The following is an 18,287-nucleotide window of genomic DNA, read 5'->3' as shown; positions in this document are numbered from 1 at the left end:
CATATACTGATCTGGGTGCCAGGGATATGATGGTGAGGAAGACAGAATTCCTGTACTATGAGTTTACCTTGTAGTTGTGGGGAGAAAGACAGACAAGAAACCCAATAAGGAAGATAATTTCAGATATTATTAACTGCTATAAAAAGAAGAAAACAAGGCCAGGTGCTGGCCAGTAGTGCTGGTCATGGGATGCATTAGATTAAAGAGGTTGTGTTTAAGAGGTTGTGAACCATGAAAAGATCCGGGAAAGGAGGGTTCCAGGTGGAGGAAATCCTGTGCAAAGGCTGCGACTGGGGGCCTATGGCTGGAGCGGTTGGTGATATAGTCAGAGACAGGCCTCTGCTCAGTTGTGTAGGGCCTTGTAGGCACAGTAAGGCTTGGTTGAGATCTAAATGCAATGGGAAGCCTCTGGAAGGTTTTAAGAAAAGAGAGTTTGAACCGACTGATGCTCTGAGAAGCTCCCTTTGGCTAGTGGTTGAAAAATGGACCTCAGAAATAAGGAAGCAGGAGGCCAGTTGGTTGAGAGGTATCAGATATGATGGGCCTAGGACTAACAGGAGAAAAGTCATTTCATACACTGGGTCTGAATCGTCCCCTTTTATAAAAGGCACAGTGACCGTCTCATCCTTTTACTTAAATGGACAAAGTACTGAGGTGGGTTAGTCTTTAGCTCTCTGGGCGTTTGCAGGTAAATCCCTTCTAGTCTAGTTGCACATTTCCTTGGGTTGAATGAAGGTGGTTCTTCTTTTTCTTTATAACGAATATTCACATTACAAATGAATGGATTTTCTAATTTCTCGGTCTCGGCCTAACATTCTCCAAAATAAAAAATGTACTTATACCTCAGTATTTCCATTCTGCATGCGAAATTAAGTTAGGGAGTGTTTATCCTTGTTTGTAATATGAATTTTTAATGTTATTTTTGGCTTTTTAAATTAAAAAACTGGTTAACTATGACCTATTTAAGAGTATATATTTTGCATCTTTCAAAACACTTCAGATGCTGCCTTTGGCGAATGAGGAGGAAGGTTTCTTTCCTCTCTGATGACTGAACTAACAGGAGGGCTGAAGTGTGCAGCACATCTGTGAAACCCTAGACAGCTGTACCAATCTCACTCCTTCGCTAAGAGCAAAGCTGAGGGACAGGGGACTTTAATTAGAGTGGCTTTTAGAAGGACAGAGAAAATGAAAACAGTGCCCTTGGCTGGGTTGGCTTGACTTGTGTTTTGACGCACCGCTAACGAAATCATCCCTGTTTCTCTTCTCAGGGATCAATGAGCAAGGGCTCTACCGAATCGTGGGGGTCAATTCCAGAGTGCAGAAGTTGCTGAGTGTCCTGATGGGTGAGTGCAGCACTGGCTCTTCCAGCCAGGCCCCCGGGGCGTGGAGAGGGCACCTCTGAAAAGTCACCGGGTCCGTGAGTGTGGACAGCCCACAGGGAAGGAATCAGGGTGTTCCAAGAGGTAACTCCCAGAAACATGCAGCCTCACCCGCTGTCATCATGGCTGTGGGAATCATTGGAAGAGCAGTGAGCGAGACTGGACAAAACAAAAAATGGCAGGTCCCAGGCACCACACCCTCTCTGTTTGTAGATTTGGCCACTGCCAGTTCCAGTGGCACTAGGTCGCTCATGTGACCACCACACCCTACTCTGTCGTTAATAGCTCATGACTCCCTCTGTCATCTTTAGAGACAGGCATTTAGTGGGCACACCCGGTGTTTGAGGAAGGGCACCCTTCTAGCCTACAGAGGACCTCAGGTCTCATGTTCCCTGTTAAAGAGAAGGGGTCTTGTGACTCCCAGAAAAAAGGTATATAAGCAGATAATTCTTCTGATTCTCTTTGCTTATAGAATTCAGCCTAGTCTCTCATTTGAGCAGCAGAACCTCCTTTGCAGCTGGCCAATACAAATATAAAGCTACTGTGTCTGAATGTGCAATGTTCAAATCTAACACCCATGAGCCAATGAGCCAAATTTGCCTAGGCTGCAGATTTCCTGTATTTTTAGATATGAATGCGGCCAGCCTCAGTGAGTCACATGGATCTAAATGGCAAACAGATCAGATTTCACACATCAGTGGCTGCTTTTCATCCCCGTGGAAGCCCAGCCATGCACCTGTAGAGACGGACTATCGCTCAGGGTCCCTGCTCAGTGTTCTGGCAGGGACGCTTCTCTTGTATTTGTCATTTCCTCTGCCATCCCAGTTTCTGAAAATAGTTTTGACATGTAAAGAATTCTCCTCTCTTGTTGATGAGATCAACTACCTCTTTTTGAGAGAGTTCCTTGCTTCTTGTAGGTAGAACTCTACTATGTTGCCAATCACAGTGAGATCTTTTGTTTAAAACTAGGATTATTTTTAAGATAATTCCTTGGGAATCTGTTTTTGGTTCAGATTTGGGATATGGTTAGTTTTTTAAAAAAAATTAACAGTTTATTTTGACATACTTATAGATTCACATGCAATTGTAAGAAATAATATGGTGAAACCGTCTGTACCTTTACCTACTTTCCTCCAGTAGTAACATCTTGCTGGGCTGTAGTGCAGGAGCACAACCAGGGTATCGATACAATTGGGATGCAGAACAATCCCGTCACCACAAGAAGCCCTATGTCCTTTTATGGCTATCCCCATCTGCCCCACCCCTCCCTGTCACCCCATGCTTAACACCTGGCAACCACTAATCTCTCCATTTCTGTAATTTTCTCATTTCAAGATTATTATATAAATGGAATGATATAATATGTACTCTCTTGGGATTGGCTTTTTTTCAATCAGTGTAATTCCCTTCAGATTTATATCAATAGCTTTTTAAAATTTTTATTGCTGAGTAGTTTTCCATTTTATAGACACACCACAGTTTGTTTAACCATTCACCTGATGAAGGACATCTGGGTTGTTTCCAGTCTGGGGAAGTTGCAAATAAAGCTGCTATAAACATTCATGTACAGGTTGTATATAGATATTAATTTGTTTCAGTGGAATAAATGATCAAGAATACAATTGCTGGGTTGTGTGGTGATATGGTTAATTTTTGAAAAATTCTAATGTAAAGAAGAATTTAGAGTCTAACCAGGTATCGGTCCTCAGTCTCTCATTTCTGATCAGTGCTGCAAACATTTACGGAGCGTCTGCTTTCTGAAACAGATTGTCAAGTGCTAGAGATGAAACTTTAGAGAGTCATTCCTTGTCTGCACACTGTCCAGTAGGAGGGATATATGCATGCATGTAGAAGCTGTAATGTAGATTATGATCCTGGTGCCTAAATATGCGCTGGATCTGGAAGGCTGAGCAGTGAGGGAGAGAATAGAAGAGTAATTCAGATTCAGGAAGTATGAGCAATGGCATGGGGGCAGAAATCAGGGTCTGTGGTGGCTACACCAGAGTGTACTGATTTTATTATTTTAATACTTGGAAGTGCTCAAAGCTGGGACAGGCGATGTAAAGCTGAAAAGCTGAGATGGCTCCTTTTGCTGAGGAACTTGACCACTGTGCTAAGGAGTATGGGATTTTTTTCTCTGTAGGATATAAGATGCTATTAAAAGTTTCTAAGTCGTGGAGTTGTGTGTTAGGACTTTATTATACACAAAAGTGTAAAGAAGGCAATTCAAAATAGTTTGAAGGAAAATAAAAGGCATTTATTTTCTCATATAACTTGTAAAGCCAAGATGGCAGAAGGGTCTGGTGGCTACAGTGACATCTTTACATTTGTGGGAGACCTTTCCCCACTCATTTCTCTGGCTTTTCATTATTTGTGACCTCTGTCTTGGTATTGGCTGTATTTGTCATTGGGTCATTGGAATGTCCCAGATAGTCCCATCTCAGCGGTCCTTGGAGCTTACATCACTGACAAGGGAGTTTCTTTCTTGACAGTTTTGGCAGAAGTTCCCAGGGCGGACTTTGATTGATCAGTATAGGGCCATTCACATGACTTATTTCACAATCTCACGCGCCAGTCACAGGACCTACAGCAGATGGATCCTGACGGCCTGGATCTTGTGCCTGTCTCTGGTGATCCTGAGCTGCCTCTGTGAGGGTGGCAGAAGGGTGGGATCAGGAGGCGGTTATTCCCCAGGACCTTGTGGACTGAGCAGGATTACTAACAGAATGATGGAGGAGTGCTTTCCTGAAATGGCCGCTGGGTGATAACAAAAGTATGTTGGACACAGGTATTGACTGGATCAGATGCTGGTTTGAGGAGGACAACCCTGCAGCAATGTGGAGCATGTATTTGGTGACGGAAAGACCTGGAGGAAAAAGACTATTGCAACAGATTAGGCAGAGCACGCCCTGTCGAGGGCTGAACCAAATAGCTGCTCTAAGGTCAGGGAAAAGGGCAGCTCAAAATGATCAGAGAGAGAGAATCAACAGGATTTTTTAACCAATTGAATACAGGGGAGCAAAAGGGGCTGAGGGATTTCAAAGACAACAGATTTTTTCTGTAAGGCAACACTAATGAAAAGAAATATGACATTTTACATGGGTTTGCTGATCTAAAAGAGAGGCACCTTAGCTCACTCATGCTAAGCAAAGAGTGGTAGGAAAAGATCTTGTTATTATCACTTCTCTCTGGGGCCCTCGAACAAGGTATTTGTCCTGTTTTCTTCCTCATTGTTCCTAGGGATAGACAAAGTGATCATGAACATCTGAGAAACGTCATGAAAAACTAGTAACTAGCAGCTGAAGGTCACAAGGCCAGCTGCCTCTGCCAAGAGAACATTGCAGAGAGACTAGAATCCAAACTGAGGTTCAATCAGAGCTGAGAAATGAACACAGTGCAAGATCTAATCAAAAGTGGAGCACAGAAATAATACTGAATGTAAATGGTCATTGAAAAATTAAAATAAAATAAAATAGAAAACAAGTGGAGGCCTGGCCACGTGGCTCGGTTGGAGCGTTGCCCTGTACACCAAGAAGGGTTGCAGGTTTGATTCCCGGTCAGTCAGGGCACATCCTACATTGCGGATGGGATCCCTGGTCGGTGCCTCCAGGAAGCACCCAATTGGTGTTTCTCTCTCACATGGATGTCTCTCTCTCTCTCCCTCCCTTCTCCTCTCTCTAATCAATAAAAATATATCCTTGGGTGAGGATTGAAAAAACACACAAGCAAGTGGAGACTGGTATCTGCGGCTCTCACGACCAGTTAGATTAAACAGTGTGGGTCTTAGACTTGAGAAATCCCCTCTAGGCCAGGGAGACTCCAGTCCCGACAGCCAAAGCCCGTCTCCCTTCCCTTCTGCGCGCGTGCCCTCGTCTGTGTCAGCTCCTGGCGCTGGTGCCAGCCGGCCAGCCGGGGGTGCCCCCGGCCTCCCCCCATGCGGAGCCGACCTGCGCCCCCTCGCTCGCTGCGCCCTCTCCATGCCTCGGGCGCTCTGCTGCTGCCAGGCGCCGCGCGAGACTTACATCATCAGGGCCTCTCACGCGTGGAATTGTGTCTCTTGATTGCTTAAAGCATGCGTCAGAATGAAGTGGGTCACCTCGAGTGTACTGGGTGTGCTTCTAAGGCACTGGCGGACTTCAGTTGGCAGGAGGAAGACAGGAGCCAGTGCTTTGAGGACGGCTCGCTCTGACTGATGGGAGCCTTAAGGAAGCTGCTCGGATTCCCCGTAGCAAGCGCGGTGGCGCCTCATGCTAGTGTCACAAGAGCTACCCCGGGCCCCTCCCCGCTCCCGCTAGCAAGGGTGAAGGGGCTCAGGAAGACTTGCAGGTTCCTGGAAACAGAGCGACTTCCGAGGGCGTGCCGTGCGGTGTTTTTCTCCCCCCGAGTGTTAAGTGAAGATAAATCTTTCCAAATTTTAGCTTAACATTTAAAAAATATAAATCAGCTATATGCTTGTCCAGTATATGCAGGTCTCATTCCCGGTATGTATTTTAAATAACTTCCTTTTGGATTAAAAGTCATAAGCGGTCATCGTAGGAAATTTGGAGACATACAAAAAGGAGAAAGAAGAAAGTAACAGTCTTGCAGACCAGATACGACCTTTATTGATCATTTTAGGATACCACCGTCACCTTGCAGTATAATATCCTGTCATACCACATAGAAACGTTTCCAAAATTGGAATGACACTGTGCATATTTACTTTCTAAAAATTTATCTTTATTGAAAGTATTAGAGATGTCCCCCTGCCCCCCCCACTGATCCCCTCCGCCCCAGCCCTTCCCCCATATTTACTGCTTTTTAACAGGCTTTCTCATGTAATAGTACAGAGTCTGTTTTCTGATGCTATTCGAGATCCACTGGAGTGTGACTCATTTTGGGCACGTATTGGGTGAATATATTATAACTTTTCAATCAGTCCCCCATTCTTGGATACATAGACTGATTGCAATTCTTTATCATTCTAGAAAGTACTGTCTTTCTAGACCTAGGAGGAAGTACCTGTCTACTCAGGGGAACACCCCCCAGGGGCAGGGTGGCAGAGGCTAGGAGCATGCATCGTGGAGTTCGGCTGCAGCTCCGCTGCCTACCTGTTTGACTCTACACAGTTATTTAAACCCATCTGGTCTTCTGTCGCATCGTCTGGGATAACAGCCGCAGCCTCTATGAGGATGTGAGGATTAAAGGGAGAGAGGCGTGTGGGCTGCTGAGTCCAGATCCTCCACGTGTGAGTCAATAAATGTCAGCTGCTACTATTTTTAATTTTATATGTATACTTAATAATATCTTAGGGTTTATTTTAAAATGTTGACTTGCTGGGTCAAGGTATGTACCTATTTTCAAGGCCCTTCATTGATATTCCCAAATTTGCTGTCAGCAAAGTCTGAGGCGAGTGTCCTGTCGCCTCTGTGACTTTTTTGCGTATTAATTATATTTTTTAAATGAATCTCGGTTTTATTGAACTTTGCATTTCTGTAACTCTGGATGGGTTTGGACATTTCCCTTGTTTCTTGCTGAGTTATAGCTCTCCTCTCATTAATTGCCTGTTGTGTTCTTAACCTATTTTTCCATTAGTGTCATCATCTTTGGATTGTAAGACCTGTTTAGATTTGGAGGCTATGTTACCGATAATTTTTTATCATTTATCTTGAACTTTACTTATGGAACTTTTGTTTTTGTTTTGTCTTATGAATATTTTATATTTTTATGAAGTCCATTCTTTTATGAAGTCAGCCTTTTTCCTAGATAGACTATACCTTAAAAGACCTTCCCCGTTATAAGATTACAAAACCTTTTTGTTTTCCTTAAAATCCATCATGAGTTTATTCATTCAAAATGAGAACCAACTCTCCTTTTCCTCAAATACTTATTCAGTAGATCAATAACCATATAATGAGAAATGTGCCCCCTTTTCACTGCTTTTCAGTATCACCAGATAGTCATTCTTTTGCACATATTGGGATCTGACGGAGTTCTTACATATATTTTCTAGAGAAAAGCAACTTTTTGTTTGTTCTTATGCAAGTCTCAATTTTTAAAAAATATATTATCATTTTTCACCTTTTTAATGTTTTTTTCTTCTGATTCTTTGCATTTTAGCAAAAATTATCACACTTGGGCTCCATGTCCATGTCATTCATTTAAATTTCTCTTGGTTGATTTTTCTCCTGTTTATAATGCAGATTTTAATTTTGTAATTGAATTTTCAGTGTCTTTGCTAACTCATTTAGCTGTTTTCATTTCCACCTTTCAGCTGTCGCCTTTATTAGTTCAGTCTGTTTCTTTTCTTATTTGATGCCTTATTTCACAGCATCCATATTTTCTGAATTTTATTTAGACTACAGAACAGGTGCTTTCTGAATATTTTTTTAGAGTGCCTTTGTCTCCATATTTTATGCCAACAAGTATTTTGTCAGCTTTTTCTGTCTTCTGTTTAATCAAACCCGACCACAGAGAGGTTTATGCCTTTGTGGTTAAATTCACTGTGGATGGATTGTCCTTGTTCTGCTGCTGTTCTCCTGGATGCTATTAGACACCCTTGTATGAAACTGGATGCCTGTCGTACATGATTCCATCCAACTTTCTGGCAGCCTTCAACCTTTATTTAGTGTGGACCTATACTCCCGAGTAGATTTCTCCTGGTTTCTGCTCTTTGGCCGTGGTTCTAGGAGAAGTGGAGTTTTTTCCAGGTTAGCCTGAAGTGGGCTGAGGTTCTTCCCTGTCCCTCTCATGCTTCTTATAGCATGTCCCCCCTTCCGAATTCACTTCCCTTGGTATAAAGGGACACGCTCCCCTTCTGTCTGCAGTCTGATTTCACTGCCTGGATTGTAATCTCAAGACAATTGTGGCTGGAGAAAGCAGCTTCCCCCAGTGTGTGTGCTGGGGTGGGGTGGGGTGGGGGCAGTGCAGCCTGGCGTCCTCTCCGGCGTGGCGTGGGGGCTAAGCTTTAGGGTGGGCAGAGGGCCCTGGCCTATCTCATCGATCCCCCAAGTGGGCTTTCCTCATGCCTTTACCTGAGCTTTGCCTGATGGATATTCCTCTGGTGACAGGCAGGATACTGACTGTGAGCCTAATGTTCTGTGCTGCTGAAACTTATGCCCCCCCCCCCCCGAACGTGCATCTTTGTTAGTAGTTCACCCTGATGGGGAAGGAATGCAAATTCAGTGCAGCTACTTTTTCTTATTTTATTCTGTAACTTTTCCCTTGTTTTAAATGAATGTTTAGAGCCAGGTTGGTGCTACAGAGGGCACATGGGAAGGTTTAAATTGCGATGTTTTAAAGCACTAAATTATAGTAGCACACCTCCCCCACTGATCTCCAAGCCACGGACTATCTTCTTACAACGCTGGGACCTTGAATGTCTGTATTTGCTTTTTCTGTGCCCCTAACTCCCATACCCTTTCACAGAGTAGCACAAATAAGAACATGTAGGGACTTCTTTCAGAAGAAATCTTAAAGCAATAGACATTCTTCAGGACAACTCCTAGGACCTTGCTTGTCTAGTAATGAGTGGAAAAAGCCCCAGACTTTGAAGATTGTAGTCTTATAGAAGCGGCAGAGCCAGGCAAACAGTGAACTTCCAGTTTTACCCACCTGTAAAAGGGAGCAGAGAAATGATGACCAGGACTTGTTTGGATGGGGATTGATCCTTCTGGGAGCTCATAAGGTCACTACTGACCACAATCTGGAGTCCCCGAGGATAGAGACCTCAGATGGAAACTCACCTTCCTCTCTGCTCCCCTCACCATCACCTTTGATTGGGGTGTTTTGAGCAGGTTCTCCTAAGACAGGAACTTGAGACAGTAAGAGGTTTTGGATCTCAGAACAGAATGGCTGTAGGATTCTTAGGTGCTAGATATAGGAAATGATTAAAGTTTTTAAGATGTATGATGTAAGATGTATGATAGAAAGTTTTTAAGATGCATAATGAGAAATTAATTTGATAGCGTGAATAGATTTACTTTTAGATGGCTAAGTATTCAATCTGGCCTTGAATGAATTACCTGTAAGATAAATGAAAAGAAGTCTTATTTACATAGAGGATAGGATACTTACATAAACTGCTTCCTCAAAGATGTAATGGGGATGGAGAATGTGACAGGCCCGAGAAGATTTTAGAAAAAGACAGAAAATGGGGGGGGGGGGGGGGGGACTGGATGAAAGAAGGTGAAGGGATCAGCCAAAGAACATATCTGCATAGCCCATAGACACAGACAACAGTGTGGTGATAGCCGGGGGGACGGGGGGGGGCCAAGGGCTGGGTGGAGGGGGGCAAAAGGGGAATGGGGACATATGTAATAGTGTCAACAATAAAAATAAAGGAAAAAAGGAAAGAAAAAGACAGAAAACAAAATACAGTTGCTTAAATGTGGGAAAGCAAGACCATGTGTATTTCCTAAGGAATGGCATATAGATGTATGGGGCCGATGAGAGAAACCAGGAATAGGTCTCACACACGCATGAGTAATTGATATTTGCTAATGGTGTCAAGCAAGGTACAGTGGGGAAGGGACAGTTATTTTAACCAATGGTTCGAGTACAATTGGGCATCCATATGGGAAAAATAAATTCAACCATTATCTTAAACTATATACAAAAATGAACTCAAAATGGATCATATTCCTAAACCTAAGAGCTAAAACTATAAAAATTTTAGAAGAAAACATAGGAGAAAATATTTGTGACCTTGGTTTAGAGAAGGTTTCTTGGATGAAACACAAAAACAGGAAGCATAATAGAAAAATCTGTCAAACTGAGCTTTATTTAAATAAAAAACGTCTGCTCTTTAAAAGACATTAAAAAAAAGAAAATACAAACTACAGATCAGGAGAAAATATTTGCAAAATACGTGTCTGATAAATTAGTTGTATCCACAATATATTTAAAATAACTCTTGCAGCTCAGTAATAAGAACACAACAGCCCAGTTTTAAAATGGACAAAAGATTTCAACAAACAGTTCACCAAAGAAAATATACAAATGGCCAACAGACACATGAAAAAGAAAAGATGACCAACATCATTAATCATTAAGGAAAAGCAAATTTTAAAAATGAGTTATGTACTAGAATAACTAAAATTTCAAAATTAAACACATGACCATATCATGTGTTGAAAATGTGAAGCAGCTCTCACATTGCTGGTGGGAATGCAAAACAGTCCAACTATTTTGGAAAACAATTTGGCAGTCTCTGATAAAATTAAACATATTACTATAATGATACACTTTATTTTATTTTATTTTATTTTATTTTATTTTATTATTTTTTAATTTATTTCAGAGAGAGGAAGGGAGAGGGGGAGAGAGAGAAACAATGATGAGAGAGTCATTGATCAGCTGCCTCCTGCTCGCCCCCTACTTGGGATCAAGCCCGCAGCCAGGCATGTGCCCTGACTAGGAATCGAACCATGATCTCCTGGTTCAACCACTGAGCCGTGCTTACTGGGCACACTTTTATATATTTCTACTAGTTACACTGCTCGGTATTTACCTAAGAGATGAAAATATAGTCCACATAAAGACCTGCACTGAAATATTTATAGCAGCTTTATTCATTATAGCCAATAATTGGAAACAGCATCAATGCCATCAGCTAGTGAATAGATAGATACACAAATCGTGGCATAGCCCGAAAATTGGATGCTACCCAGTAATAAGAGGGTTGAACTCCTGGTGCCTTCAACAGCCTGAATGGATTTCAGAAGTACCGTGTATGTGAATGTGGGTGCCAGGGGCTGGAGTTAGAGGGAAGGGATTGACTATAAGAGGGGAACAGGCTGATTTGGGGGAGGGATTTCTTATATTTTGATTGCGGTGATTTAACTTTAAACATAGGAGATGATTCTCAACCTTCCTCCTCATTAAAAAATACAAATTAGAACAGTCAGATAACCTATTTTTTGAACCTATCAGATTAGCTAAGATCAAAGTGTTTGATTATAGGATGTCAAGCTTTGGGGAAGGGGTCATCCTCATACTTAAATACAACCTCTGAGAGGCAAGTGAGCAATATATTTCAAAATTTTAAATGCATAGACTTTTTGCCCCAGAAATTCCACTTTGGGGAATTTCTGCTACAGTTAAGACATGTAAAAATATCATGTTCATTATAGCCAAACCAGGGAACAACCTTAATTTTCATGAATGGGACATTTCACTATGGTGCAGTGAAGTACTGTGAGGTAGATATTTGTGTGCTGATATGGAACAATTTCTTAAGATATTGTTCAAAGAAAATTGCAGCCCACAGAGTGACGTGTGTAGTGTTCTACTGTGTTTTTAAAAAGCTGTAAAGCCCTGGCCAGTGTGGCTCAGTTGGTGGAGCACTGTCCCATGCACCGAAAGGTCACCGGTTCACTTCCTCGTCAGGGCACATGCCCAGGTTGGGAGTTCGTCCCCGGTGAGGGTGCGTATGTGAGGCAACCAATCGATGTTTCTCTCTCTCTCCCCTTCTTCCTTCCTCTCTCAAATCAATAAAAACATTTTTTTTTTAAACTGCATGTACTCATATTTTGCTTGTTTTTGCTTACAGTGTTAGAGCACACACACACATAAAGCTGATATTAGCAGTTGCCTCTAGCAAAGGAAAGGCTCACCGTTTAATGCATATCTATTTGTTTTGCTTGAATATTTTTTTTACCATGTGCATATATTACTTTCTCAGTTAAAGAAAAATTTTTTAATTTGCATACATAATAATGTGTTATTAGGAAATATAGGAGTATGTAGGTGACTTTTCTCATCATTTCCTCCAGAAGGTCCCTGGTGTCTTGTCGGCAACACAGCAGTGGACCAGATGGATCTGGGGGCTGACCCAGTGTGACAGTCCTAAGACCACTCCCTTTGTGAACACTGCTTCCAGGGTCTGTCTCCCTGTTTTTCCAAATTCAGGTGGGAGTAGGCGGGAGAGGAAACCCATTCATTTGCTTTACCTGCACGATGCCTTTGTGCTCATGGCTCTGCTCCTCTAGCTTGGGTCAGCTTTACTGAGCACTGCAATGGGCAAGTGACATGGTGGGGAGAAAAGCACTGAGTGCTGAAGAAAATTTTGCCTTATGTCTCTGTCTCTTGTTCAGAAACTACCAGGAAGCTTCTGTAAGTGAGTGGAGCATCTGTAGGGAGGTGTGGAAATCGGCTGCACTTTCTGAAAATGAGGTAGCTTGGGAGGCTGTCTTCAGTTTAGTTGAGATATTAGATGAATTTAAATGGACATGCTCAAGTTATGAGCCTCACCTCATCAGTGCTATAAAAAGCCCTTTAGCCGGTGTAATTATGCGACTCTTCTCTCTGTAATGTTACACAATATTCCTGTGTTTACAGAGCCCAAAGAAGTGGAAGCTAATCATTAGCCTGCTAAATGTGGTTCATGGAACAGTTCACGACTCCCAGACCTGCCAACTACTGCTTGTTTAGTGTCATGTTCACTCTTCTTGGGCAGAAGTTGGTTTGTTCCTCAGAAAAATGTACAGTAACATTTGTCCCGCATCCAGAAACCAGGCAGTGTGGCAGCTCTCCATGCGTCTTGGTCACCGAGGGGAAGAGGTCATGCTAAGCAGAGTGTTTTGGTACTTACACTAATGCAGGAAGAAACCATTAAGGGAATGTGAGATGACAAAGCAAGGAAAGAATTAAAGCTGCAGAGGTTTTGGATACTTGGAAAAATCACACTTTGTTCAGTTTTCAGACATGTGCTCTGATAAAACTCAGTGGAGTTTACCGTTGTGTGGGGCCTAGAAATAAAATCATGCTCTTCGGGTTCTTTCTTTCTTGTTTGTTTTATGTAACACAACAGAGTTCATTAGTGCCCAGGGTCACCTGCAAACACATAGATGTGCTACCTTTAGGAGCCACACTTCTTATGAGCTGGGCCCTTCCTTCTCTCGTGTGTCAGGGGAACATACTAAGAGCAGGAGGTACCGGCTGGATTTGTGCCTTCTCCTGGGGATTAGAGCCTAAATCCTTAAGCCACTCACGCCAACTTGGCCTCCTCCCCCTCGGATGAAAGCAGCTCCTTCCAGTGCCCGCTTGGGGCTCATTCCGCTTTCCAGCTGGAAGGCCGTTGGCCCTTTCTTCTTAGAGACTGTCCAGAAAGAGCCAGCCCCAGTGGCTGTCTCTGTTTCCTGCTGTATCATTTAGATCTCTTGGGATTATAAGCAAAACAGAACACCTGACCTCAACCGGCTTAAGGAAAAAGGGCATTTTTTGGCTCCCATGATTACAAAGGCACGGAGAGGTACGAGGGCTCAACCATGTCTTCAGACCCACTTTTTCTGCTTCTCTCATCTTTGCTTTCACTCTCAGGCTCAGTGTGTTGGTATTTAGAGCAGTTGCAAATCCTTCCAGATGCAAACCAAGCTGGAAATAGCAGATGTCCTTTCCGCTATCTCCTGGAAAAGCTGGGAAGTTCACTCTCATTCAAAGGAAAGGCTCATCGTTTAATGCATATCTATTTGCTTTGCTTGAATATTTTTTTTACCATGTGCATATATTACTTTCTCAGTTAAAGTAATATATGCACAGGTCTTGGGCCATCCCTGAACCAGTCCCGGGGTCCAGAGAGGTGCTGCTCGTTGATTGCTCTGTCCTGAGTCCCACTCCCCACCCGGGAAGGGCGGGCCCTACCTGAACCCTTGGAGTAGGTGGGAGAAAAGAGGAGCAGTCCAGCTGAAAAGAGGTGCTGTGCAGGAAGAGAAGGGAGTGGCGCTGGGAGGCGCGAGGATTAGGTTGAGGAAGCTGGATTGTCCTCCGAGGCACTGGAAGTCTCCACTGCCAGCCGCTTGCCCGTGGGGAGGTCTGCAGGTTTGTGAAGCAGGTCACATTCCCCACCTCTGCCTCTTTTTCTCACCTGTCTGTGTGCAGCTCAGGAAGACTACAAGCATTATCTTTTTAAAAATAGTACACACTCATTTAAAATACACTCATTTGTTTAAAAGCCCACGCAAGAAGGACAAAGGTCATGATCAGGAGCCGACATAATTCTGGGGGCTCTCATTGCATTTCTTGGCTTAAGGCAATTTAAAATATATATATAAAAGTAATGGAATCAAGTCATACTTTAGAAAACAGAAAAATCATAATTCTACCACTCTGACCCAGCCACTATTTTAATTTTAGAGTATTTTCATTTAACTTTTGTTCGTATAAATTACTCAAGCTTTTAAATCTTGATTTTTTTTTGCTACATGTTTCTTTTTTTTTTTACCTATTATCAAAGATTTAATTGAATATGTTCCAGATAGTTAATGCACAAATTAGTTTATGACATAACATTAATTCAGTACATTTGTACATGGTAATAGCAAAAACTGTGTAGAAGAGTGTAGTTTTAGTGTTGCACTTCACCTGAAAATGTTTAAAACTGGAGTTAAGTTTCTGAACACACCTATGAAGATGTACAGAATACAGATGTGAAACACTGTTTTTAGCACAATTATGATCACTAAATGAAACACCTACTATGTAAACAATGTAGTAGCATGCACCTTCTGTAAATATCATTACATTATAATACTTCATAGACAATATGAGCATCCTGCACAAGACTTCTCTTGTGTCTTTCTTCAAAGATTGAAACATATTCCAAGTAATGTGTGTATTTTTCTAAGACATAACATAAAATCATTACATTTGTAAAGGGTAATAGCAAACCAATATTGGAACAGTGTAGTTTTAAGGTTTCTTTTTTTTAAAATTTACCTTTATTGTTGAAAGTATTACAGATGTCCCCTTTTTACCTCATTGACCCCTTCCATCCTGCACCCACTCCCTGCCCCAGGCCTTCACCACACTATTGCCTGTGTCCATGGGTTATGCATATATGCATATAAATTCTTTGGTTAATCTCTCCCCACCCACTCCTACCTTCCCTCTGAGATCCCTTAGTCTGTTCCATGCTTCTGTGTCACTGAATCTGTTTTGTTCATCAGTTTATTATGTTCTTTAGATTCCACAAATAAGTGAGATTATGTGATATTTGTCTTTCTCTGACTGGCTTATTTTGCTTAGCATAATATTCTTCATGTCCCTCCATGCTGTCCCAAAGAGTACGAGATCCTTCTTCTTTACAGCTGCATAGTATTCCATGGTATGAATGTCCCACAGCTTTTTTATCCACTCACCTACTGATGGGCTTTTGGGCTGTTTCCAGATCTTAGCTATTGCAAACTGTGCTGCTGTGAACATAGGGGTGTATAAGTTCTTTCTGATTAGTGTTTCAGGATTCTTAGGATATATTCCTAGAAGTGGGATCACTGGGTCAAAAGGCAGCTCCATTTTTAATTTTTTGAGGAACCGCCATACTGTTTTCCATAGTGGCTGCAACCAGTCTGCATTCCCACCAGCAGTGTACTAGGGTGCCCCTCTCTCCACATCCTCACCAGCACTTGTTTTTGTTGATTTGTTGATGGTAGCCTTTCTGACAGGTGTGAGGTGATACCTCATTGTGGTTTTAATTTGCATCTCTCTGATGTTAGCGATGTTGAGCATTTTCTCATATGTCTCTTGGCCATCCGTATGTCCTCTTTGGAGAAGTGTCTATTCAGGTTCTTTGTCCATTTTTTAATTGGGTGGTTTGTCTTCCTCTTGTTGAGTAGTATAAGTTCTTTGTACACTTTGGAAATTAGCCCCTTATCAGATATGTCTTTGGCAAATATGTTCTCCCATACCATGAGGTTCCTTTGTATTTTGAGGATGTTTTCTTTTGCTGTGCAGAAGCTTTTCAGTTTGATGTAGTCCCATTTGTTTATTTTTTCCTTTGTTTCTCTTGCCCTAGGAGATATATCAGTGAAAATTCCACTATGTGAGATGTATGTGACTTTACTGCCTAGGTTTTCTTTCAGGATTTTTACGGTTTTGCAACTTACATTTAAATCTTTTATTCATTTTGAATTTATTCTTGTGTATGGAGTAAGTTGATGATCTAGTTTCATTTTTTTTGCATGTACCTGCCCAATTTTCCCGACACCATTTATTGAAGAGACTGTCTTTATTGTATGCTCTTGCCTCTGTCAAATATTAATTGACCATAATGGCATGGGTCTATTTTTGGGGTCTCTGTTCTTTTCCATTGACCTATATGTCTTGTTGTACCAATACCAGGCTGTTTGGATTACAGTGGCTTTGTAGTATAGTTTAATATCTGGTAAAGTGATTCCTCCACCTCTGTTCTTCTTTTTTAAGATTTCTGCAGCCTATTTGGGGTCTTTTTTGGTTCCATATAAATGTTTGGAATATTTGTTCTAGCTCTTTGAAATATGCTGTGGTATTTTAATAGGAATGCATTGAATCTATAGATTGCTTTGGGTAGTATGGGCATTTTAATGATATTAATTCTTCCAATCCATGAACATTGTATATTCTTCCACTTGTTTATATCTTCTTCTATTTCTTTTTTCAGTGTCCTGTAGTTTTCTGAGTGCAGATCTTTTACATCCTTGATTGAGTTTATTCCTAGGTATCTTATTTTTTTAGTTGCAATGGTAAATGGTATTTTTGTTTTGTTTTGTTTCTCTTTCTGAGAGTTCATTGTTGTTATATAAAAATGCTGTCGATTTTTGGATGTTAATTTTGTGTCCAGCTACCTTGCCGAATTCATTTGTCAAATCTAGTAGTACTTTGGTGGAGTCTTTAGGGTTTTTTATGTACAATATCATGTCATCTGCGAATAATGACAATTTTATTTCCTCCTTTTCAATTTGGATACCTTTTATGTTTTCTTCCTGTCTGATGGCTATGGCAAGGACTTCCAGTACTATGTTGAATAAAAGTGGTGAAAGTGGACAGCCTTGTCTTGTTTCTGTTTTTAAGGGAAATGGTTTTAGTTTTTGACCATTGAATATGATGTTGGCTGTAGGTTTGTCATATATGGCCTTTATTATGTTGAGGCATATTCCTCCTATTCCCACTTTGCTGAGAGTTTTTATCAAAAATGTATGCTGGATTTTGTCATTTTGTTTATATGATGTATCATATTTATTGATTTGTGAATATTATACCAGCCTTGCATCCCCAGAATAAATCCCACTTGGTCATGGTGTATGATCTTTTTAATGTATTGCTGGATCCTGTTTGCTAATATTTTGTTGAGGATTTTAACATCTATGTTCTTCTGGGATATTGGCCTATAACTTTCTTTCTTTGTAGTGTCTTTATCTGGTTTTGGGATTCAAATAATGTTGGCCTCGTGAAAAGAGCTTGGGAATCTTCCCTCCCCTTGATTTTTCTGGAACAATTTGAGGAGAAAATGTGTTAATTCTTCTTTGAATGTTTGTTAAAACTCACCTGTAAATCCATCTGGTCCAGGACTTTTGTTTGCTGGGAGTGTTTTGATTACTGCTTCAATTTCATTAGTTGTTATTGGCCTATTCAGGTTTTCTGCCTCTTCTTGATTTAGCTTTGGAAGATTGTATGCTTCTAGGAATTTGTCCATTTCACCCAGGTTGTCCAGTTTGTTGGCATTTAGTTGTTCATAGTATTTTCTTACAATCCTTTGTATTTCTCTTGGGTCAGTTGTTATATCACTTCTTTCATTTCTGGTTTAATTTATTTGGGTCCTCTCTCTTTGTTTTCTGGTATGGCTAAAGGTGCATCAAATTTATTTATCTTTTTAAAGAACCAGCTCTTGGTTTCATTGATTTTTGGTATTGTTTTTTCAGATTCTATGTCATTAATTTCTGCTCTGATCTTGATTATTTCCTTCCTTCTGTTTCCTTGGGGATTTTCTTGCTCTTCTCTTTCTAATTCTTTTAGTTATTGTGTTAGATGGTTTATAGAGCTTTTTCTTGTTTCTTAAGGTATGCCTGTAATGCCATGAACTTTCCTCTCAGGACTGCTTTTGCTGTGTCCCATAGATTTTGGGTTGTTGTCTGTTCATTTTTGTTTTTTTCCAGGAAGTTTTTGATTTCTTCCTTG

The 18,287-nt window shown here is 41.3% G+C and overlaps 1 protein-coding gene across 2 annotated transcripts in view; it reads left to right on the top strand.

The window, feature by feature from the left end:
* The window catches only part of ARHGAP26 (Rho GTPase activating protein 26), a 401,390-nt gene that overhangs the window by 231,910 nt on the left and 151,193 nt on the right, over positions 1-18,287 (top strand). For both annotated transcript variants that reach the window (XM_087816295.1, XM_087816294.1), the window contains exon 14: positions 1,269-1,343. In XM_087816295.1, the coding sequence (XP_087672421.1) occupies positions 1,269-1,343 (75 nt within the window). The remainder of the gene's footprint in view (positions 1-1,268; positions 1,344-18,287) is intronic.

The sequence above is a fragment of the Miniopterus natalensis genome, chromosome 4 (assembly GCF_054644295.1).
Source record: "Miniopterus natalensis isolate mMinNat1 chromosome 4, mMinNat1.hap1, whole genome shotgun sequence".
Classification (NCBI taxonomy): Eukaryota; Metazoa; Chordata; class Mammalia; order Chiroptera; family Miniopteridae; genus Miniopterus; species Miniopterus natalensis.
This window is presented reverse-complemented; position numbering and strand designations above follow the sequence as displayed.